Raw genomic sequence first — 23,964 nt, forward strand, 5'->3', positions numbered from 1 at the left:
TGTAGATTGTCTGTGTTTCTATTATCTTTACCACAACCTACAAAAACTGAAATGGCAGTTTTATAATAACTCTCATGCAAGTATCTTGAAAAACAAATTAATGAACATAGACATATACAGTAACACCTGTCTAAACCGGATGATGCCAGGGACCTAATATTTGTCCCATTTAGACAGGATTTGGTTTTTAGAAGGTCACATTTTAGAATTTAGAAAATTTTGGACCATGGAACTTGGCTGGTTTTCACAGGATTCTGGTTTGTTCAGTATCCAGTTTGGATAGGTTTCACCAAACTAAGATTTTTCAACAAATGATCATGCTGAAGTAGGGGTATGGGTAGAAAGGAGCATAGTAAAGTCATGATTACTTTTTTTTTTTTAAGAAAAGGTATTTTATTGCCACCAGAAATTTGTATGCAAAGCTGTAAATCACCAAAATATTGTTTTAAGACTGTATGGAGGTATTGTTAAGATATTCGTTTCCTTTCTAACCCGCCAGCTGCTATTTGTATAGGTGAATGTGTCCTTGTTACGAGCGGTGTCCGTCCACCTACCAGCTGCTGGTAGTATGTATGAATAATGTCCCGCACAAAGATGTCCCATCATGAGGCTCCACTTTAATTGACGGCCAGCTGGACGCAGTGTCAGCACCCCATACCATTGTGACTCTTTGACCCACACACTCAGAAAGTCTCATGTCATGTGACAACAATCTACGATTGTTCCTTTGTTGGTTTCTCCGACATCACGACAATGGCTTCTTGTTAATAGCAGAAAATGTCTTCTTCGCCTCCTGTGTGTTGGCCAGTCTCGTGTCTCGGACAGTTTTAAACTGTTTTTCTTTGTTGCAATTTTAAGGCTTTTGGTCAGTAAACATTTATAGCAGATAACGGTTTAGTTCAATATTGGACATGCAGATGTTGTCAGGTGTCATATCTTGTGTTATTGTTGTCAAATGTTGAAGCTGATTTCCTCAACAGACAATAGTTATTACTGTGCTTCTTTTCATTTGTATTGGGGGGAAAAAAAGGATATAAAAAAATGTTTTATTTAGCTATGCACTAAATAGATTTTAAACCTTCTGCTGCCACTCTGTAGGCTTGTAGATATTTTGTCTCGATGACATATGTGTTTCCTAACTTGTTACCGTATTGTAATTTAAAGCTGTAATAATCTATGATACAGTATATTAAAGTAAGAACACTGTTTGCTTTGGTGGGTGCTAAGCTCTCCCCCACCCACCCTGTGGCTTGTCGTACGACAGGGGCGTCATTTACCTCAGTCAGTGGAGTGCTTGCTTGAGGTGCTTGCGTTGCAGGATCGAACTACCTCAGTGGATCCATTCAACTGATTGGGTTTTTTCCCGTTCCAACCAGTGCTCCACAACTGGACAAAGGCCATGGTATGTGCTTTCCTGTCTGTGGGAAAGTGCATATAAAAGATCCCTTGCTGCATTAGAAAAAATATAGCAGGTTTCCTCCGATGACTATGAGTCAGAATTACCAAATGTTTGACATCCAATAGTCGATGATTAAGTAATCAATGTGCACCAGTGGTGTCGTTAAACAAAACAAATAAAGTTTGTCTAGTCACAGGATACGTTGAATCGGGTAACTGAAGTTAACCACACTTTGTCTTTAGTTTGAGGCCAGCAGTCCCTTCAGCAGTGGTAGAGTGATCGCCTGAAGTTAACCACACTTTGTCTTTAGTTTGAGGCCAGCAGTCCCTTCAGCAGTGGTAGAGTGATCGCCTGAAGTTAACCACACTTTGTCTTTAGTTTGAGGCCAGCAGTCCCTTCAGCAGTGGTAGAGTGATCGCCTGAAGTTAACCACACTTTGTCTTCTTTAGTTTGAGGCCAGCAGTCCCTTCAGCAGTGGTAGAGTGATCGCCTGAAGTTAACCACACTTTGTCTTTAGTTTGAGGCCAGCAGTCCCTTCAGCAGTGGTAGAGTGATCGCCTGAAGTTAACCACACTTTGTCTTCTTTAGTTTGAGGCCAGCAGTCCCTTCAGCAGTGGTAGAGTGATCGCCTGAAGTTAACCACACTTTGTCTTTAGTTTGAGGCCAGCAGTCTCTTCAGCAGTGGTAGAGTGATCGCCTGAAGTTAACCACACTTTGTCTTTAGTTTGAGGCCAGCAGTCTCTTCAGCAGTGGTAGAGTGATCGCCTGAAGTTAACCACACTTTGTCTTCTTTAGTTTGAGGCCAGCAGTCCCTTCAGCAGTGGTAGAGTGATCGCCTGAAGTTAACCACACTTTGTCTTCTTTAGTTTGAGGCCAGCAGTACCTTCAGCAGTGGTAGATTGATCGCCTGAAGTTAACCACACTTTGTCTTCTTTAGTTTGAGGCCAGCAGTACCTTTAGTAGTGGTAGAGTGATCACCTGAAGTGCGATGGGTCCTTGGATCAATTGCCCTCGATGGACTTGGGGTTTTTCCCTCCCAAGCACAGAAACACAACTGGCCTTAGTACGCACTGTCCTGTCTGTGGGAAAGTACATGTAAGAAGTCTCTGGCTGCTTTTCAGGAACGTGATTTAGCCTGTGTGGTGACAGTGGGTTTCCTCTTTCATCCTCAAAATGTACATATGCTAGGCACCACATAGCCATAGTTTTAAATGTGCTGAGGTGGCCTTATATAAACATTCCTTTCCTTTTTCCATTTATTAAAACCTTTCTAGCTTTAGGACAGTGCACTCTTATTTGGATACTCGTTAATTAACACTACTTTTCCTGTCCTGGGTATGCATACACACTTCAGCTATCTGGACTGTCTGTCCAGGACAGTGGGTAGTTGTTAGTGAGAGAGTAGTCAGTGTAGTGGCATTACACATTCCCATGGATTTGTTAAACTTAATTGCTCTGGATGGGAGCTGGTACCGGGAGCCGAACTCAGAACCTACCAGCTTATAGCTCAACCACCGAGGCCTGTTATCTGGATAGAATCAGGTTAATGTTTTGTCTGCTATTCAGTGATCTAAGACACTTCTAGGTTCATTGCTATCAGCAGGGGAGGACATAGGTGGCAAGTATCAGACTGAACTTGTGCTTGTTATTGCAAACCATGTGTTGTTGTTTGTATTGGCTGTGAAGTGTTGTTGTTTGTGTAGGCAATAAAGTACTGTTATACGGTCAGCGTACACTAACCAGGATACTGTTAGATCTGTGGTCAGTTATGTGGAGAAGAAAGAGGAGGTCCACCTGTTATTATGCAGGCCAGGTGGAGCGAAACAAGCCAGTCAGAGGTCATAGCGGTCCTCTTACCACATAACACAATGCTGTAGAGTTCACAATAACACTCACAACTAGCAGGTGTCACAGGTCGGGAGGGTTAATTTGAGGCAAATGCTTTGAACCAGTTGAGAAGAATGTTCTCCATGGTTTAAGGGAACTACTATCCAGGGTTTGAAAAAAAAAAAAAAAATGCCCTCCAGTTTTTCAGGGAAAAGCTATCCAGGGTTTGAGGGAAATGCTATCCATGTTTAATAGAAATGTCCTCCATGGAATAGAAATACTATCCAGGGTTTGAGAGAAATGCCATCCAGGGTTTGTGGGAATGCGGTTCAGGGTTTGATGGAACTCTTCTCATGGGTTTGAACAAGGTGTTCTCCATAGTTGGAATAGATTTTTTTTCCCCCAAGGTTTAAAGCGTTTTTCTTTAGGGTTTACAGCAACTTTTCTATTGGCTTTTTGTCAAATTGTTCTCCTGGCTTTTGGGGAATTGTTCTTTTGAGTAGGATGTTCTGAAGTGTGTAGGGTTTGAGATAGATGTTATGCATGTTTGTGATATATATTCTGCAAGGTTTGGGGGAGTTGTTCTGTAGGGTTTGAGGGTGATGTTTTGTGAAAGACTTTTATCTCACAATATGAAGTAGCTTCATCTACCATCATTGATTTGCAAAGAAAACATGTTGACAGATTATTATTGTAAAATGTTTTGAATATTAATACCTGATGACTGACAGACATAGATTATTAAAATACTGGTGCATATGTATGGATCAAATATCAAGACACAAACATCAATACACTCAATGGCTGTATACACATAGTCACTCCTGAGAGGCACCAAGGTGTCCTTGCTTCAGGTAGATGGCAACTACTAGAATATGTCACTTGATTTACAGGCTGTAAAATATCTGTCAACTGACAGTTTGTCGGTTGATTCATAGATCAATTGTGTGATCAGTGTACTGGTTGATTTAGAGATCAGTTGAGTGATCAGTTGATTTAGAGATCATTTGAGTAATCAGTTATCAGCTGATTTAGAGATCATTTGAGTGATCAGTTTATGCAAAGATCAGTTGAGTTATCAGTTAAGAGATCATTTGAGTGATCAATTGGCTCAGAGATCTTTTGAGTGATCACTTTATCAGTTGATTTAGAGATCAGTTCATTAAATAAAATATTATTTGCTTGATTGAAACATCTTATTAGTTGATTGATTTCTTTATTTATCAGTTTGAGACTTTAATTGATTGTATGATGCTGTGAGTTGGAAAGGAACTGATGGTAACCCGTGAACATCATCAAGACAGACATAAAAACAAGCCAAAACCCCTGTTCATGTTGTTTCTTCGTGTTGCACCAGACAACCCACAAGAGAGTAGATAACCATAAGTGTTTTCCTCCAGTTCCTCTCTGCAGGTGTTCTGCTCAAACTATCATTTCTGTTTTTCCAGGTCAAAGAATACAAGTGGCCGCAAACAAGCCAGTACTGTCCCTTGGATCTCTTTTCTGGGTGAGTGCAGAAAATGATCCAGGAATCAACCATTCCATTATGGGGGTGGCAGTTTTAGGTTTCTATAGCCAAGTTCATATTAGTGTATCAAAGCATTACAGAAAAAGGGGTGACAGCTTCTTTGTTTAGTGGCAGGAGCATAAAAAAAAAGATACACTTGTATGTAAACAAAGTCCATCCTATTCCCAGAAAACTAATTTTATATGCTGAATTTTCATTGTTTAATTTAAAAAACAAACACAAACAACATCTGTTAATAAAAACAAATACAATAGCCTTTATTTATTATTTTATGCAAACTACAAAACCCCAACACATTTCATATTTGTTAAGATTAAATTCTAAAACTAATGATATGTTAATTGTTTGTATGGCTAGTAGATGTGAGAATGCATGTGCTTTTATGTATTGGAGTGTTCATATGTTGCTATATTATGTGATATTACAAATAATTAAGACAAAGGCAGTCTATCATTGTAGTTATGTGTCCTTCCAAGTGATTTTTGCAAGTCTAGGAGTCCTGTGTAGTTGTTCAGTTCTGATTAGCTGAGATTAGGAAAAACAGGAGTTTTGATTGGTGGACATAGTGCCACAGTAACCAGTGAGCTATTCCTTCCCTGTGACTTTTGCACTGTGTTATTGTTTTGATGGTTGGTGGGGGTATAATTAGGAAAGGGAATTCAGTCACCTATAAATAGCTTGGGGAAAAGTTGTTGTTGAGGTGACGCCAGGGGTCGTTTTAAACCTGTCCTGTGATTGGCTGAACAGGGGGAACAGGAACAGCTGTTGGACTTCAGGTTTCCAAGGCTAATGTGATAGGGAGGGTGACAGAAGCAAAGGAATGTCTTTATTTACCACCCCAGTCAGTTATTTTTAGAGATTAAAATACACCAAGGGTTTTGGTTTTAATATTGCCTTTAGAAGTTAAGCCATTTATTTGGTTACAAATTTAAATATATTGTTTTGCTATAACTTTTAATTTACCATATTATTTCACATATAATGTTCTTCAATCTTATGGGTTTTTTAAAATGCTCATTAACATAAATATATATTAAATTTCTGATAACCCATAGTTATTTTCTTATAAAAACTACCTACAAAAACCATTGTATGTTAAACTTATAGTGATTGCAGTGATTTACAAATTACTTTTGATATATGTAAATATATATATATGTATATATGTATAAAGTTTTACATTTTGTTATTGAAATGTAATACATAATTTGTATTTTACATCTTACTGAACATTATTTATTTTTCACAACCTGATTTAATAAAGCCTAGTGGTTTTGCTGTGATTGGTTGTTTTGTGACCTTAATTTATTATGCAGAGCAGCATTTACGATGTTAGTATAGATTTGTCATCTAATACTTAAAATGAATTGATCCCATCTCTGACAGAGACCAGTGTTTAACACTTCATTGTAATCAGCAGCATGCTACAGTGTGATAACAATCATTTCTTTTATTTTCATTATTTTATTTTATTTAATTCACGAAATTAATTTTCCATTAATTTGTTATGTAATGGATGTGTGTTATAACTGAAGTAATATCAAAATGTTTACCCTTACAAGTTTTATAGACATGGATTTGCAATCAGTTTCACTTTCATTAAGAAAATTGTTGTTAGAAAGTATGTATACACCTATGATTAGAAATTGAACCTGAATTTATGAACAGTATATTATTAATCAAACATGGTTATCAAGGTATAATGTCTAATGACTAAAGTGTAATTGATTAGCAGGCTAGCTCAGGTAAAAATAGTTCAGGTATGGCAAGATGTATATTGCTGACGCAGGACCCCTGTGTTTAGAAACTGAACCTGAATTTATAAACAGTACACTATTAATCAAACATGGCAGGGAACATTTTATTCAGTATTGCGTCGTGATTCACTACGCAAATTTAAGAGATCGCTACACATTAAATAGTATTTGCTAATCACTTTTCAGTTTACTAAAAATATAGCGAATCAAGATTTTAAAGAAAGAAAGAAATGTTTTATTTAACGACACACTCAACACATTTTATTTACGGTTATATGGCATCAAACATATGGTTAAGGACCACACAGATTTTGAGAGGAAACCCGCTGTCGCCACTACATGGGCTACGCTTTCCGATTAGCAGCAAGAGATCTTTTATTTGCACTTCCCACAGGCAGGATAGAACAAACCATGGAATTGGTTGAACCAGTTATGAATCACTGGTCGGTGCAAGTGGCTTACACCTACCCATTGAGCCTTGCGGAGCACTCACTCAGGGTTTGGAGTCGGTATCTGGATTAAAAATCCCATGCCTCGACTGGGATCCGAACCCAGTACCTACCAGCCTGTAGACCGATGGCCTAACCACGATGCCACAGAGGCCGGTCAAAGATTTTAAAAGACAACATGTTCCCTGCATGGTTTCTAATGTGTAATGTCTGATGGCTAAAGTGTAATTCATTGGCAGGCTAGCTCAGGTAAAAATAGTTCAGGTATGGCAAGATGTAAATTGCTGACGCAGCACAGCTATGATTAGAAATTGAAATTGGATTTATAACCAATAGTTTAACATGCATAGACTGACAAATAAATCAATTTAGCTCAGGTGAAAAAGTCTCTGTATGCCAAGGTACATATTGCTGACACAGCATATAATTAGAACCTGGTTTTATAACCAGTATCGTTTTACGCTAACATGACCGACTTAATGTTTAATGACAATTGACTGATGAATTATTAGTTTAGCTGAGGTAAAAATAGTCCAGGTGTGGTAAGGTGTGTCCTGCTGACCCAGCACCTGTGGAGCCTGTTCCTTGTCAGCAGTTTACCTGTTATCAAATCAAGGTGACAGCTGTTGGCCTCCACTAATAATAATAACACACTGGTACACAGCAGTCTATTGGCTTTCATTTTAATTGGTTAACAGATGCCATATGGCTTGTTTACTGGTTACTGTTTACCCAATAATAGGCCAGTAGAGTAAACTGTATGTTGTACTGCTTGTACAGCATTATAGGAGGTATCTGAAGAAGAGAGAAGTTTCCAGACTGAAATTAAACAACAAATGACAGTATTATTATTGACCTGCTTTGAAATGGGAAGTCTGTTTATACAAGTTGTATGCAAATCTGTTTACTGTTTTAGATTGAGTCTGAATAATATAGAGAATATCTGATATGTGAACATTTGCATCTAAATCCCAGTGTCCATGAGACCACAGATACACAAACACCCACATGATCCGCTGTATAATATATGCCGTATTGCATAACGTCTACATCCCCAAGGATATCTGATGAATTGTCACGTTTATCACACACTTACATCAGTCTTCTCATGGTAACTCATCAATACTGGCAGCTATCTCTGTATCTAGTATCCAGAGACACAGTCTTCTCTCATGTTAACTCATCAATACCAATAAAAAACAACCGTATTGCTATCAAAAAGAGCAACTCGACATTTTGTGTTATAATTTCCCCAACTGCCAACTTATGACGGTTGCACCCTGGTAACAACTAATCGTTTGTAGAAGTCACATACGATGAAAATCAATTTGTAAGAGTGCTTAGACTAGCAACTGGACAGTCGTAGGAGTTGAGAGAGCAGAAAGTTGGCCAACAGTGTACTGGCAATTGGTAGTCTGAGCATTAGTCTTCTAATACCTGATGACTAAACATTGAGCTAGGGCATCAGTAAACTATCATATCTTTACCCTGTCGTTAAACTATCATATCTTCCCCCTGTTGTTAAACTATCATATCTTTCCCTGTTGTTAAACTATCATATCTTCCCCTGTTGTTAAACTATCATATCTTTCCCTGTTGTTAAACTATCATATCTTTCCCTGTTGTTAAACTATCATATCTTCCCCCTGTTGTTAAACTATCATATCTTTACCCTGTTGTTAAACTATCATATCTTCCCCCTGTTGTTAAACTATCATATCTTTACCCTGTTGTTAAACTATCATATCTTTCCCTGTTGTTAAACTATCATATCTTCCCCCTGTTGTTAAACTATCATATCTTTCCCCTGTTGTTAAACTATCATATCTTCCCCTGTTGTTAAACTATCATATCTTCCCCTGTTGTTAAACTATCATATCTTCCCCTGTTGTTAAACTATCATATCTTTACCCTGTTGTTAAACTATCATATCTTTACCCTGTTGTTAAACTATCATATCTTTACCCTGTTGTTAAACTATCATATCTTCCCCTGTTGTTAAACTATCATATCTTCCCCTGTTGTTAAACTATCATATCTTTACCCTGTTGTTAAACTATCATATCTTCCCCCTGTTGTTAAACTATCATATCTTTACCCTGTTGTTAAACTATCATATCTTTACCCTGTTGTTAAACTATCATATCTTCCCCTGTTGTTAAACTATCATATCTTCCCCTGTTGTTAAACTATCATATCTTTACCCTGTTGTTAAACTATCATATCTTCCCCCTGTTGTTAAACTATCATATCTGCCCCCTGTTGTTAAACTATCATATCTTCCCCCTGTTGTTAAACTATCATATCTTTCCCCTGTTGTTAAACTATCATATCTTTCCCCTGTTGTTAAACTATCATATCTTCCCCTGTTGTTAAACTATCATATCTTCCCCCTGTTGTTAAACTATCATATCTTCCCCTGTTGTTAAACTATCATATCTTCCCCCTGTTGTTAAACTATCATATCTTTCCCCTGTTGTCAAACTATCATATCTTGTCCCTGTTGTTAAACTATCATATCTTCCCCCTGTTGTTAAACTATCATATCTTCCCCCTGTTGTTAAACTATCATATCTTCCCCCTGTTGTTAAACTATCATATCTTCTCCCTGTTGTTAAACTATCATATCTTCCCCCTGTTGTTAAACTATCATATCTTCTCCCTGTTGTTAAACTATCATATCTTCCCCCTGTTGTTAAACTATCATATCTTCCCCTGTTGTCAAACTATCATATCTTCCCCCTGTTGTTAAACTATCATATCTTCCCCTGTTGTCAAACTATCATATCTTCCCCCTGTTGTTAAACTATCATATCTTCCCCCTGTTGTTAAACTATCATATCTTTCCCCTGTTGTTAAACTATCATATCTTCCCCCTGTTGTTAAACTATCATATCTTCCCCCTGTTGTTAAACTATCATATCTTCTCCCTGTTGTTAAACTATCATATCTTTCCCCTGTTGTTAAACTATCATATCTTCCCCCTGTTGTTAAACTATCATATCTTCCCCCTGTTGTTAAACTATAATATCTTCCCCCTGTTGTCAAACTATCATATCTTCCCCCTGTTGTCAAACTATCATATCTTTCCCCTGTTGTCAAACTATCATATCTTTCCCCTGTTGTCAAACTAGCATATCTTTCCCCTGTTGTCAAACTAGCATATCTTTCCCCTGTTGTTAAACTAGCATATCTTTCCCCTGTTGTCAAACTAGCATATCTTTCCCCTGTTGTCAAACTAGCTTCCCCCTGTTGTCAAACTAGCATATCTTTCCCCTGTTGTTAAACTAGCATATCTTCTTCCTGTTGTCAAACTAGCATATCTTCCCCCTGTTGTCAAACTAGCATATCTTCCCCCTGTTGTCAAACTAGCATATCTGTCCCTGTTGTTAAACTATCATATCTTTCCCCTGTTGTCAAAGTATCATATCTTTCCCCTGTTGTCAAACTATCATATCTTCCCCCTGTTGTCAAACTAGCATATCTTTCCCCTGTTGTCAAACTAGCATATCTGTCCCTGTTGTTAAACTATCATATCTTTCCCCTGTTGTTAAACTATCATATCTTTCCCCTGTTGTTAAACTATCATATCTTTCCCCTGTTGTCAAACTATGATATCTTCCCCCTGTTGTCAAACTAGCATATCTTTCCCCTGTTGTTAAACTAGCATATCTTTCCCCTGTTGTCAAACTAGCATATCTTTCCCCTGTTGTTAAACTATCATATCTTCCCCTGTTGTCAAACTAGCATATCTTCCCCTGTTGTCAAACTAGCATATCTTCCCCTGTTGTCAAACTAGCATATGTTTCCCCTGTTGTCAAACTAGCATATGTTTCCCCTGTTGTTAAACTATCATATCTTCCCCCTGTTGTTAAACTAGCATATCTTCCCCCTGTTGTTAAACTAGCATATATTTCCCCTGTTGTTAAACTAGCATATATTTCCCCTGTTGTCAAACTAGCATATCTTTCCCCTGTCGTTAAACTATCATATCTTTCCCCTGTTGTTAAACTAGCATATCTTTTCCCTTTCGTTAAACTATCATATGTTTCCCCTGTTGTTAAACTAGCATATCTGTCCCTGTTGTTAAACTATCATATCTTTCCCCTGTTGTTAAACTATCATATCTTTCCCGTGTTAAACTAGCATATCTTTTCCCTGTCGTTAAGCTAGCATATTTTCCCCCTGTTGTTAAACTAGCATATCTTTCCCCTGTTGTTAAGCTAGCATATCTTTCCCCTGTTGTTAAACTAGCATATCTTTCCCCTGTTGTTAAGCTAGCATATCTTTCCCCTGTTGTTAAGCTAGCATATCTTTCCCCTGTTAAACTAGCATATGTTTCCCCCGTTGTTAAACTAGCATATCTTTTCTGTGTTGTTAAACTAGCATATATTTCCCCTGTTGTTAAACTAGCATATCTTTCCCCTGTTGTCAAACTAGCATACGTTTTCCCTGTTGTTAAACTAGCATATATTTCCCCTGTTGTTAAACTAGCATATCTTTCCCCTGTTGTTAAACTATCATATCTTCCCCTGTTGTTAAACTAGCATATCTTTCCCCTGTTGTTAAGCTAGCATATCTTTCCCTGTTGTTAAACTAGCATATCTTTCCCCTGTTGTTAAGCTAGCATATCTTTCCCCTGTTGTTAAGCTAGCATATCTTTCCCCTGTTAAACTAGCATATGTTTCCCCCGTTGTTAAACTAGCATATCTTTTCTGTGTTGTTAAACTAGCATATATTTCCCCTGTTGTTAAACTATCATATCTTCCCCCTGTTGTCAAACTAGCATACGTTTTCCCTGTTGTTAAACTAGCATATATTTCCCCTGTTGTTAAACTAGCATATCTTTCCCCTGTTGTTAAACTATCATATCTTCCCCTGTTGTTAAACTAGCATATCTTCCCCCTGTTGTTAAACTAGCATATCTTTCCCCTGTTGTTAAACTAGCATATCTTTCCCTGTTGTTAAACTATCATATCTTTCCCCTTTTAAACTAGCATATCTTCCCCCTGTTGTTAAACTAGCATATATTTCCCTGTTGCTAAACTAGCATATCTTCCCCCTGTTGTTAAACTATCATCATTCCCTGTTGTTAAACTAGCATATCTTCCCCCTGTTGTTAAACTAGCATATATTTCCCTGTTGCTAAACTAGCATATCTTCCCCCTGTTGTTAAACTATCATCATTCCCTGTTGTTAAACTAGCATATCTTCCCCCTGTTGTTAAACTATCATATCTTTCCCCTGTTGTTAAACTAGCATATCTTTCCGCTGTTGTTAAACTAGCATATTTTTCCCTGTTGTTAAACTAGCATACTGTAAAATAGGTATTATTCGCGAATGTGTAATTTTCGCGTTTTTAATTTAACCGCGAAAATTACACGTACGCAAATAATAAAATCCATTAGAACAAAAAAAAAAAAAACAAAAAAAAAAAAACAACAAACAGTTTAGCAATTTTGGCATGCTGTTGATTTTTGGAACAGACATTCTTACTGGTATTTTTAAGCTGTGAATAAACATTTAGAAATTAGTATAATGAGCCATTTTTAATTGGCCAATCAAAATAAGGGACACAAATGGTTTCCCCTATCGTTAAACTATCATATCTTTTCCCTGTCGTTAAACTATCATATCTTTCCCCTGTTGTTAAACTAGCATATCTGTCCCTGTTGTTAAACTATCATATCTTTCCCCTGTTGTTAAACTATCATATCTTTCCCCTGTTAAACTAGCATATCTTTTCCCTGTTGTTAAGCTAGCATATTTTCCCCCTGTTGTTAAACTAGCATATCTTTCCCCTGTTGTTAAGCTAGCATATCTTTCCCCTGTTGTTAAGCTAGCATATCTTTCCCCTGTTGTTAAACTAGCATATCTTTCCCCTGTTGTTAAGCTAGCATATCTTTCCCCTGTTGTTAAGCTAGCATATCTTTCCCCTGTTAAACTAGCATATGTTTCCCCCGTTGTTAAACTAGCATATCTTTTCTGTGTTGTTAAACTAGCATATCTTTCTCCTGTTGTTAGAACAATGTAGATGGTGTTTTACATTATTACCTGTCACTTTGAACTCATTTAAAAAAAATTCAGTTGTGTTGTTAAAACAATGTAGATGGTGTTTTACACTATTACCTGTCACTTTGAACTTATTTTAAAAACTTCCAGTTGTGTTGTTAGAACCATCATGATTTTAGACAGTATTTTAAAAATTACTTGTGTATCATCCTTCAATTTCAAATTACTTTCTTGATTCCAAAGCTGTTGTTAAAACCATCAAGACTCTATAGACACTAGTTACACTATTACCTGTGTATCATCCTTCAATTTGAGTTTACTTTTTTTATTCCAAGTTCATTATTAGAACCTAGATTCTAGACACTAGTTACACTAGTTACACTATTACCTGGCTGTTAGAACCTGGACTCTAGACACTAGTTACACTATTACCTGGCTGTTAGAACCTAGACTCTAGACACTAATTACACTATTACCTGGCTGTTAGAACCTAGACTCTAGACACTAGTTACACTATTACCTGGCTGTTAGAACCTGGACTCTAGACACTAGTTACACTATTACCTGGCTGTTAGAACCTAGATTCTAGACACTAGTTACACTATTACCTGGCTGTTAGAACCTAGACTCTAAGCACTAGTTACACTATTACCTGGCTGTATATGATCCATCTATTTGAAATTACTTTCTTGAGTACAACTTGAAATTATCTCTGTATTATTTCGCAATCTCCGTCTTCTGGCTCTTTGCCTAATGTTCTTGACCTTTTTCTTTGACATTTCCTGCTCAAGTAAAAACAATTACAACATTTGTGTACTTTATTTGCTGTGTAACATTCACTGACAGTTCACATTATAGTAGGTAAATGTCAGCTAGGAAATAAAACAGACACTTGTTAAGTAATTGTTTGGACATATTCTCTCTCTAAAGATTGGGTGTCAAGCCAGTTATTTGTTTTTCACCCATGCCCCATCTATTCTTCATCTATTCTTCATCCATTCTTTGTTCATTCTTCTCTCATTCTTCATTCGTTCTTCGTTCATTCTCCGTCAGGTCACTGTGGTTGAAACAGGTGGCAATGTACCAAGTCAGTCAAAATTAGAGTTAAAGTTAGTTTGTTTTGTTCAACAACACCACTAGAGCACATTGATTTATTAATCATTGGCTATTGGATGTCAAACATTTGATAATTTGGACATATAGTGTTTGAGAGGAAACCTGCTACATGTTTCCATTGGTAGCAAGGGATATTTGATAAAAACAATATTTACAGAGTAAAAACAGCTGCAGCTCTAATTGGTAGTAAAATGTTAGTCCTATTAGAAAATGTTAACCATATTGGAAATGGGAATAGATTTGTGTGGTATGTGTTATCCTGTCTCTGAGAAAGTACATATAAAAGACTTGTAACTGGTAATACAAGGAGCTGTATGGTGACAACAGACTTTTATCATATTCTTTAAACCATAATTAATAGCATTATTAAAAAAAAACCCAAAAGCTTCCACCCCCCCCCCCCCCCCCCCCCCCCCCCCCCCCCCCCCCCCCCCAAATCAAACAAAAGGCAAAACAAAACAATGTTAATCCTGCTACAGTATGTGGGTCAGTCAAATTTAGTTTGGTGGTAGACTGCTTCTGTCAGGTACAGTGGGTTGTAAGTTTAATAGCCCTCGGTGGATCCAGATTTTCCCCATTCCAGCCAGTAGCCATGACTGCTTCATCAAAGGCTATAGTGTGTACTGCCCAATCTATATTTTCTCTCTTTGTTTGGGTCCTAATCACCGTATTGCATGTGTCAGCAGCAGATTAGCTCTCTCACTGTTTAAGTAATCATGTGTTAGATACCAAGTAGTCTGTGTTTAAAATGTTCTGAGGTTTCACTAAGCACATACCAATACCACTCTGCGACATCCCTCCTCCACCACTGGGAGTCCAGTTTCAAAACAGACTAACATCATATTGTGTGGGTTTATAGTTAATAGGGGTGTGGTTTGTCAATATATCTGGGTGGGAACTAGCTCAGTTGGTAGAACACTCACCTGAGATGCTTTGGTCACAGGATCAAATTCCCTTGGTGGAATCATATTTTGATCATTGTTTTCCCTCCATTCCATCCACTGCCCCATGGCTGGTATATCAAAGGTTGTGGGATGTGCTGTCCTGTCTATGGGATGGTGCATATAAAAGATCCTTTGCTGCTTCTGTCCTGGACAGGAGATTGGTGCAAGTCAGAACTTGTGCCCAGGATGGACGTGCTTGAACCTTGTATGTAGCAGATTTTTTCCAAAGACTGTCGGAAAATGTTTGACATCATATAGATGATTAATAAATCAATGTGCTCAAAACTTGCAATGTATCTAATTTAATTTTTACTGTGTCCATTAAACTTACTTTTCACAATAGTGTGTTTAATTTGTACGGAGATAGATGAATAGTGGGCGTGGACCTAGTTTTGAAGTATCCAGCCAGTTTCATCAGATCGTGGTTTTCTGTTAAGGTGTATCCTATATTTGAGCTATTCACAAAGCATGCTTTACACAATTGTGCGTGTTATCGTGTTTAGTGGGGTGGGTGAATAGTGTGTATCGGGTAGTTTAAAGTATTAACCACTTTCTTATTATCATGCTTTTATTGTTGGATGAATTCTATATTTAGTACAGGGCGGGACATTGCGCAGGGGTACAGCACCACTTACTTGATACACGGTCGGTCTAGGATCGATCCCCGTTGGTGGTCCCATTGGGCTCTTTCTCACTCTAGCCAGTGCACCGTAACTGGTATATCAAAGGCCATGGTATGTGCTATCCTGTCTGTAAGATGGTGCATATAAAAAGATCCATTGCTACTAATTGAAAAAAGTAGCAGGTTTCCTCTCTAAGAGTATGTGTTAGAATTGCCAAATGCTTGACATCCAATAGCCAATGATTAGTAATCAATGTGCTCTAGTGGTGTCGTCAAACAAAACAAACAATCTAGATCTAGTAGGTTTAATGAGACTATATTCTGTATCTCGCTGGTGTAGTACAGCCATGCATGTAATCAGCTTGTTTACTTCACCTGTTTGATCAAAACTAGTTTACATGGCGCTGTCGGATGATACCTATTGATTGTTATTTGCCTGCTCGGGGGAAATTGCGACATTTATCCGATAACAGAACTCAATGTGTGGCCATTTGAGCTGAGATTAAGTACAAGTGTAGTGAACTGTCTTCAACGTTTATCATTCTGATGAATAATCAATAACAAACTAAAATTGTTTTTAAGTCACAGGGGAATTGGAGGAGGTCAAGTGGTTTGGTTTTTGTAGCATTAAATTAAAGTTAAATATTAACTTTGAAATATATTTATTTACTTTGTATTCCCAAGAATGAGTAAAAAGTGTTAATCCTACTTTTGCTTTTACGTAAGCATCGCAAATCCTCTTACAAAATACCAACGTTAAACGATCCAAACGACATCATTATTTGTTATGTGATGTCATTTATGATTGTTTTCAGTGCGTCATCACACAGCTGAAGTCAGGGGAAATTCTGGAATGTCCTTGAATTTTGTGATTTTAAAATGCACGCCTGGAATGTCCTGGAAAAACATTAAATTTTATTGTGTCCTGGAAATTTATGCCTAATCTTACCCCAACATCTTTACTTAGGGGCCGTGCATAATTTTCAACATTTTCACAAGCGTACAAACCATGCGTGGGGGGGGGGGGGGGGGGGGGTTAAGAGGCCAGCGTGCACTTTTTTTGAAAAATGTCAATCAACATTTTTCATTTGGGGATGTACACTTTTAGGGGGGGGGGGGGGGGGGTCCAAAAGTGTACGGTTTGTATGCTCGTAAAAATGTTGAAAATTATGGATGGCCCCTTATGTTGTCCTAATAACCTGTCTAAATTGAGACAACAGTTTGTTGAGTGATTGACTGAACATTTCATGTCCTGGATTGTTTTTTTTAAAAGTCCTGGAAATGTCCTTGAATGTTATGTTTTTTCAAGTGTAAGAACCCTGTATTAATGGAAAAATGTAGCAGGTTTTCTCACTAAGACTATATATCAAAATTGCCAAATGTGGTGTTAAATACTCACTCCAGTTCAGTTCAGGCACTCTTTGTCACGTCATCACAAAAAGTACCAAAATAGATAAATACTTTAAATACTCACTCCAGTTCAGTTCAGGCACTCTTGGTCACATCATCACAAAAAGTACCAAAATAGATAAATACTTTAAGTGAAAAAAATTTCATGACAGAACATTCACAGACGTTAGAAATTACAGAACTTGGGTGTGGGGGTTGTTCATTTGAATTTTTTACCAACTTAAAATATTTATCAAAAGAAATTGCGCTCAGACCAACAACACCACCACCTTAAACATTCTGTTTGAGAACAATAACAGCAGTGTTTCATTCTGGTAGATGTTTTTTTTATCTTCTTCTTCAGCAGTAGATCAGTCAGAAATGTCTATGTGATGCACATACTCTGTCTTAGAGGATATTGGCGCAGACTAAGGAATTACTCAAATAACGGCGTTTATCTCTGTCGTCTTTGATTGCCTGACTTGTTTGTGTGTTGAGGGTGGTTTGCACCTTGTTGTCCCTCCGCAGGATTTCGCCAGTCGCATCGATATGCCCTAAACCCAGGGATTACAGCCATCTCATATTTACCTGGCACGAATACTGATGGATTATGTATTGTAAACAAAATGCAGGAAGTTAATAAAAAAAAAGGTTAATCTGTGAAGGGTTAACAATTTCATAAACATTTAACGCTATAGCCCTGTCTAAAAGTGCAGGATGTTGAGGGGGTTTTAAAGTTATGTGTAAGGGTTAATGATTTCATAAATATTTAAGACTACAGCATGTTTAAAAAGTGCAGGAAGTTATTAAAAAAGTAAATCTGTGAAGGGTTAACGATTTCATAAATATTTAAGATTGCAGTCCTGTTTAGGCTGCCAAGTTAAAGACAGACTTCACCTGTGTGTCTATCAGTCTGTTTGGGTCTGACATGTTAGTCCATTTATCTTTATATTTATGGTATGTGCTGTCCTGTCTGTGAGAAAGTGAGCATAAAATATATCTGTGTATTAATGAACAAATATAGTGGGTTTTATCTGAAAACTGGTCAGTGCACTATGACTGATATATCAAAGGCTGTGGGATGTACTATCCTGTCTGTGGGATGGTGCATATAAAAGATCCCTTACTACTATTTAAAACAAATATAGTGGGTTTTCTTTCTAAGACTATCATTATATGTCAAAATTACCGAATGTTTGACATCCAATATGCTCTAGTGGTGTTGTTAAACAACCTTTAACTGAAGACTGTCGAAATTATCAAATTCTTCAATCCAACAGCCAGTGATTAATTATTACCAAGTGTTCTCTAGTGGTGTCATTAAGCATTACAAACTTCACCTGTCTGCTGGATGGAGCCAGTTCTGGGTCCATCAGTGGCACATCCGTGTAACTGGTTTCCTTTTTCACTTGTCTACCGACTGACCCACTCGCAAAGTCACAGTAAGACCTAGTTAAACACAATTCACTCGCTAATTGACTTGCGGCTTTCCTTTCTGATCGGGATGTCTGCTGGTCGTTTGGTGTACAGAAACCTGTGATTTAGAACCCGTTTGTCTTAATTAACATTTAGCAGGTCCCAAAAATCTATGACCTAGACCAATATGTCCCTTCTTTTTATGACATTTTTATCATCATTTATCTTAATTAACATTAACCATCTCACAAGGCACTTTGTTTTCTTTCTATAGCAGTTATCAGTTCTTGAAGAGTTTACGATAATATATTGATAATGAAAAAAACACCAAAAAAACCCAAGAAAATATTTACTAGTACAGAGCACTTTCTTTATAACTGGATTTAGTTCTTGAACAGAATAATGAGTTATTTATGCAGAATTCTGTTAAACTGCAATTATTTTCAACCAGCAGAAAAACATGTTTGCTTGTTTGTTTAAACAGTGGTGGTGTGTATTTGTTTTTGTTTTTTGAGGTTGTGTTGATAGGGGTGCTGTTACGTTAATCATTATTTCAGTGAATGAGAAAACCATTAACTATACATTTAAATAAATTATTGTTAAACAGTTTTTCATTCTACTAATAAAATGTCTATAAACTGTAACAATTCTACATTTAGTGATATTGAAAAATATAAATAAGGTAAGGGCCCAAACAAAAGAAAGAGAAAAAGAAGAAGAGAAAAAGAAGAAGAGAAAAAGCTGGTTTGTCTTAATATTCTTTGATAATCAGACCCATTTGGCACACAGTATGATATTTCTGTATTTACATACTGAAAGCTTAAAACATGACCTTAAATGGAATTTAGATTATTGTGCGAATAGCCATTAATAGAGCAGTATCGCAGTGAATGCAGGAGACCAGGGCTTGTAAGGTCTTGTTGTTTGAAGTGTAGTGCAATTCTTTTCCTTGGGTTTATCAACCCAGTGACAATATTGACATCTCGAAAATGCTGTAAATTCACGAAACCAGTTGAATTGTAAATTAAAACATTGTAATGTTTCCTCATCTATTTTTGGTAATCTCCATGTTTACGAGATTATTTGTGTTCAATTTGCCAAGGATAAAGCTATAAAAATCAATACAATAACACATCGCTATTTCTATTTACACAGCATAAACATGTCCAGCGAAGGTTAACACCATTTTATTAAGACATTCATTTCATATTGAACAACATCAAGAAATGTAATTGCGGAAATCTGACTTGAGTTGTATTTGTCTGGGATTATTTTCTCGGATGTCGCCGAGGATATTTTCTTGGCATTGTTATTGTAGAATAAATACCACATTGTTTGTTTTAAATGAAACTGTTTTTCCTTTTGTCATTGTTCCTTGACGGTAGAAGGAAATCAATAAATGTTGAAAACTGATTTTAGATATTAAAACCCCCAGATATTTAGTTTGATTAAATGCAATGGAAAGTAAATTAATGATGTTTGTTTAACAATACTTCAGTAAATTTTTAATCATGTTTCTCAGATCTTGACATTAAAAGAATTGAGTGATTATTTGCTTCCCTAATATAGCTAATAGAGAGCCACAGTGATGCCATATAAATTCACATGCTGTGGGGAGCTACAAATTACTCTCCCTGAACTAGTCTCAGGAGAGTGATGGTGGGGGGTGGGCGGGGGGGGTGGTGGTGGTGAGAGTAACAACTCCCCTTATATGGCAAAGTCTGGTGTCTTAACATATGTACCCATTTTCACCACAAACTAACCGTATCAAGACATAGCAAGAGATCTTTTCTATGCATGTTTCCCTTAAACAAAACAAATCTTTAATGACATCACACACATCCAATTTGTATGATGTTGCAGGCCATAGAATTTCAAATTTCATGGAAAACATTTTTTCGGTTCCTTGCTTTGTGATAAGTGGAACGCATTGGAAACCTTTTTCAAAAACTAATATGTATATATATTTATTTTTTTGTTCAATAGTCGTACTTGATATAATAATAAAGGCCAACAAAATTTCGGTTCTGTGATTTTATCAACATGCTACGGACACAATATCGAAAACAATTGTTTTCGTGAAATCCAAGGACCTGCTTTGCCAGGACGTTAAATTCTCAGACTCTATTAGCATCTTGAGGCTAGACTTGTGAAAGTTATATAAGCACCAGGTCTGGTATTAGGGCTTAGATAATATGTAATTGTGACCAGAAAAAACAAAAGTCCAGTAAGACTTCAGTTTTATTGCAGTCCCAATTACATCTTACCAGTGCCATAATACCAGGCCCCTCTTGACAGAAGTGATCTCTACAACCCATTGCACCCCAGGTGAACATTCTACCACTGAAACACATCTCATTTCTTGGATGTGTGTGCGTGTGTTTGTTATATGTGATCTATGTATTGATCTGCATACCAGGTGAAGTATCCGCTACTTTGCATTAGACATGCGATTCACGACAAGCCATTAGCGTCAGATAGCTTCCTGGTGACATTACTGTCAGTGACTATTTTTGCCAACATATCCATCATCAAGAACCTTTTATCCCTTGTTATTTTCGAGTGAGTCACGAATGTGTGCTTTTTTTTTTTTTATGTAGTTTCAGTATTTTCAGTCATCAGACAGCCTTGATAGTTTTTTTTTTAACCAGTTGTTTCTTCAAAATGCCATTCTTGTGTATTTGAGTCAGTTGTTTCTTCAAAATGCCATTCTTGTGTATTTGAGCCAGTTGTTTCTTCAAAATGCCATTCTCGTGTATCTCAGCACTGATGTAATGAAGAGGGGTAAGGGTGAGAGATCTAGCTCAGTCCATTGAGTGTTTGTCTGAGGTGCTTGGCCATAGGATCATACCCCGTCAGTGGACCTATTCTTTAATAGTTTTTTCCTGTCCCAACCAGTGCCCTCCGATTGGCATATCAAAGCCTGTGGTAACATGTGTGCTTTTCTTTGTCTGAGAAAGTGCATTTAAAAGCTCCTTTGCTTCTAATGGAAAAATGTGGCATGTTTTCACTGACAAGATAGCAAGATTGCCAAATGTTTGACATCTAGCAGTCAGTGATTAATTGATCTTATGCTCTAATGGTATCTTAAATGAAACAAACTTTAATGTTCAGTGTAACAAAGGAAGAGAAGTGTTGTTGGCAGATTTATAGAACTAGACAGTTTAAAACTTTAAACTCTCCACAAATATTTTAATTACATTGTTTGTACAAGAATAAATGTTTACAGAGTGTACAGCAAACTGATGCATTTTTTATGTTAAAAGTAAACCCCCAAAATTCAGGCTTTAGACGTTACATGGACTGTTTTGTGTTAATGTAATGGTAAGAATCCATATTAGTGAAAACCCACAATGATCGCTTGTAGGAAGTCCCCAGCATTTTGGTTGGATGTTAATTAACATCTGTTAGATCTCAAACATAAAGTATAAGAGAAGAAACCTGCTTTCCATTACCATCACTTCTATATAGACAGGTTACTGTTGGCTTGTTTGGTAGTGCTGGTTCGCTTATGTACTGTCATAAACATGTGACGACAACCAGTCTTCCAGTTTTCATTGAATTCATTTGATATTTGACATGGAGAATTCTGTCGTCACTGGATAATGTTCACTTTTAGTTTTCATTACATGTATCACTATTAGGTCCTTCGAGTCTTTAAATGCACATACATTAACACTGTTGGTGTCCCAACTAATATAATTATTTGTCATCCTGTCACCACAAGTTTTTCCATTTTGAATGAGTCACTGATCAATGAATATTGAAGATGACAAATAATGCTGAGCACATTTCGACTCTTGTGACCGAGAAATAACTGAAACATGTCTTGCTTGCAAGAATTGCTGTGAAATGTCATCCAGGAAGAGTTCAATAATAAATATATATATATATATATATATATATATATATATATATATATATATATATAAAAAGAAAGAAAAATAATGTTAATTTCTAATTCACTTCCAGATCAGTCTACCTATTATATATGACTGTTGTAAATTTTATACACAATTTTTAAGTATGCATAATCAAAAAGGCAGAAAGAAAAGAAAGAAAGAGAGAAAAAAAGAATAAAAAGAATAGAAAGCAATGAAAGCACAGAGTGTATAATAGTGTGTAATAGTGTATTATAGTGTATGATAGTGTCTAATAGTGTGTAATAGTGTATTATAGTGTATAATAGTGTATAATAGTGTATAATAGTGTATTATAGTGTATTATAGTGTATAATAGTGTATAATAGTGTATAATAGTGTATTATAGTGTATGATAGTGTCTAATAGTGTGTAATAGTGTATTATAGTGTATGATAGTGTGTAATAGTGTATTATAGTGTATGATAGTGTCTAATAGTGTGTAATAGTGTATTATAGTGTATGATAGTGTCTAATAGTGTATAATAGTGTATTATAGTGTATGATAGTGTATGATAGTGTCTAATAGTGTGTAATAGTGTATTATAGTGTATGATAGTGTCTAATAGTGTGTAATAGTGTATTATAGTGTATGATAGTGTCTAATAGTGTATAATAGTGTATTATAGTGTATGATAGTGTCTAATAGTGTGTAATAGTGTATTATAGTGTATGATAGTGTCTAATAGTGTGTAATAGTGTATTATAGTGTATGATAGTGTCTAATAGTGTATAATAGTGTATTATAGTGTATGATAGTGTATGATAGTGTATGATAGTGTATGATAGTGTCTAATAGTGTGTAATAGTGTATTATAGTGTATGATAGTGTCTAATAGTGTGTAATAGTGTATTATAGTGTATGATAGTGTCTAATAGTGTATAATAGTGTATTATAGTGTATGATAGTGTCTAATAGTGTGTAATAGTGTATTATAGTGTATGATAGTGTCTAATAGTGTGTAATAGTGTATTATAGTGTATGATAGTGTATAATAGTGTATAATAGTGTATGATAGTGTATGATAGTGTATGATAGTGTATGATAGTGTATAATAGTGTATAATAGTGTATTATAGTGTATAATAGTGTAATAGTGTATAATAGTGTATAATAGTGTATTATAGTGTATTATAGTGTAATAGTGTATAATAGTGTATAATAGTGTATAATAGTGTATTATAGTGTATTATAGTGTATAATAGTGTATAATAGTGTATAATAGTGTATAATAGTGTCATCATTCTGATCCACTTCAGATTATGGATCTGGCAGAGTTATGTAACCTTTTTGTTAATGGGGACGATTTACAAACAAAACAAGTAGGCTCTGTATTTTATATTTGTGTAAACCAGATATGGTTTTTTATTATTATTATTGTAGTTAAAAATAATTATTTTCTGTGTGTAATCGAGGTCATGGCACTAGGTTTATTGACATTTAAGCAAATGTGCTTGTGTGACACTCCATAATTGATGTATGCATTCATACATGTAGTCATCAAATAAAAACATTTCATTATTAAGACGTTTTGTTGTTTCAGGAACCGTGCCGGAATGCTGCATGCGTTGCTCTGCCTTATTAA

At 36.3% G+C, this 23,964-nt stretch overlaps 1 protein-coding gene and 1 long non-coding RNA gene across 2 annotated transcripts in view; one reads left to right on the plus strand and one right to left on the minus strand.

Annotated features, from left to right (window-relative positions):
• The window catches only part of LOC121369315, a 32,543-nt gene extending 17,179 nt beyond the window's left edge, over positions 1-15,364 (minus strand). The window contains exons 1-2 of the long non-coding RNA XR_005957601.1: positions 15,012-15,364; positions 13,625-13,754 (exon numbers count right to left, since the gene is read on the minus strand). This is a non-coding gene — a long non-coding RNA (uncharacterized LOC121369315). The remainder of the gene's footprint in view (positions 1-13,624; positions 13,755-15,011) is intronic.
• The window catches only part of LOC121369314 (inositol-pentakisphosphate 2-kinase-like), a 104,517-nt gene that overhangs the window by 73,428 nt on the left and 7,125 nt on the right, over positions 1-23,964 (plus strand). Inside the window, exon 7 of the mRNA XM_041494293.1 lies at positions 4,675-4,733. Coding sequence (XP_041350227.1) covers positions 4,675-4,733 — 59 coding nt within the window. The remainder of the gene's footprint in view (positions 1-4,674; positions 4,734-23,964) is intronic.

The sequence above is a fragment of the Gigantopelta aegis genome, chromosome 3 (assembly GCF_016097555.1).
Source record: "Gigantopelta aegis isolate Gae_Host chromosome 3, Gae_host_genome, whole genome shotgun sequence".
NCBI lineage: Eukaryota > Metazoa > Mollusca > Gastropoda > Neomphalida > Peltospiridae > Gigantopelta > Gigantopelta aegis.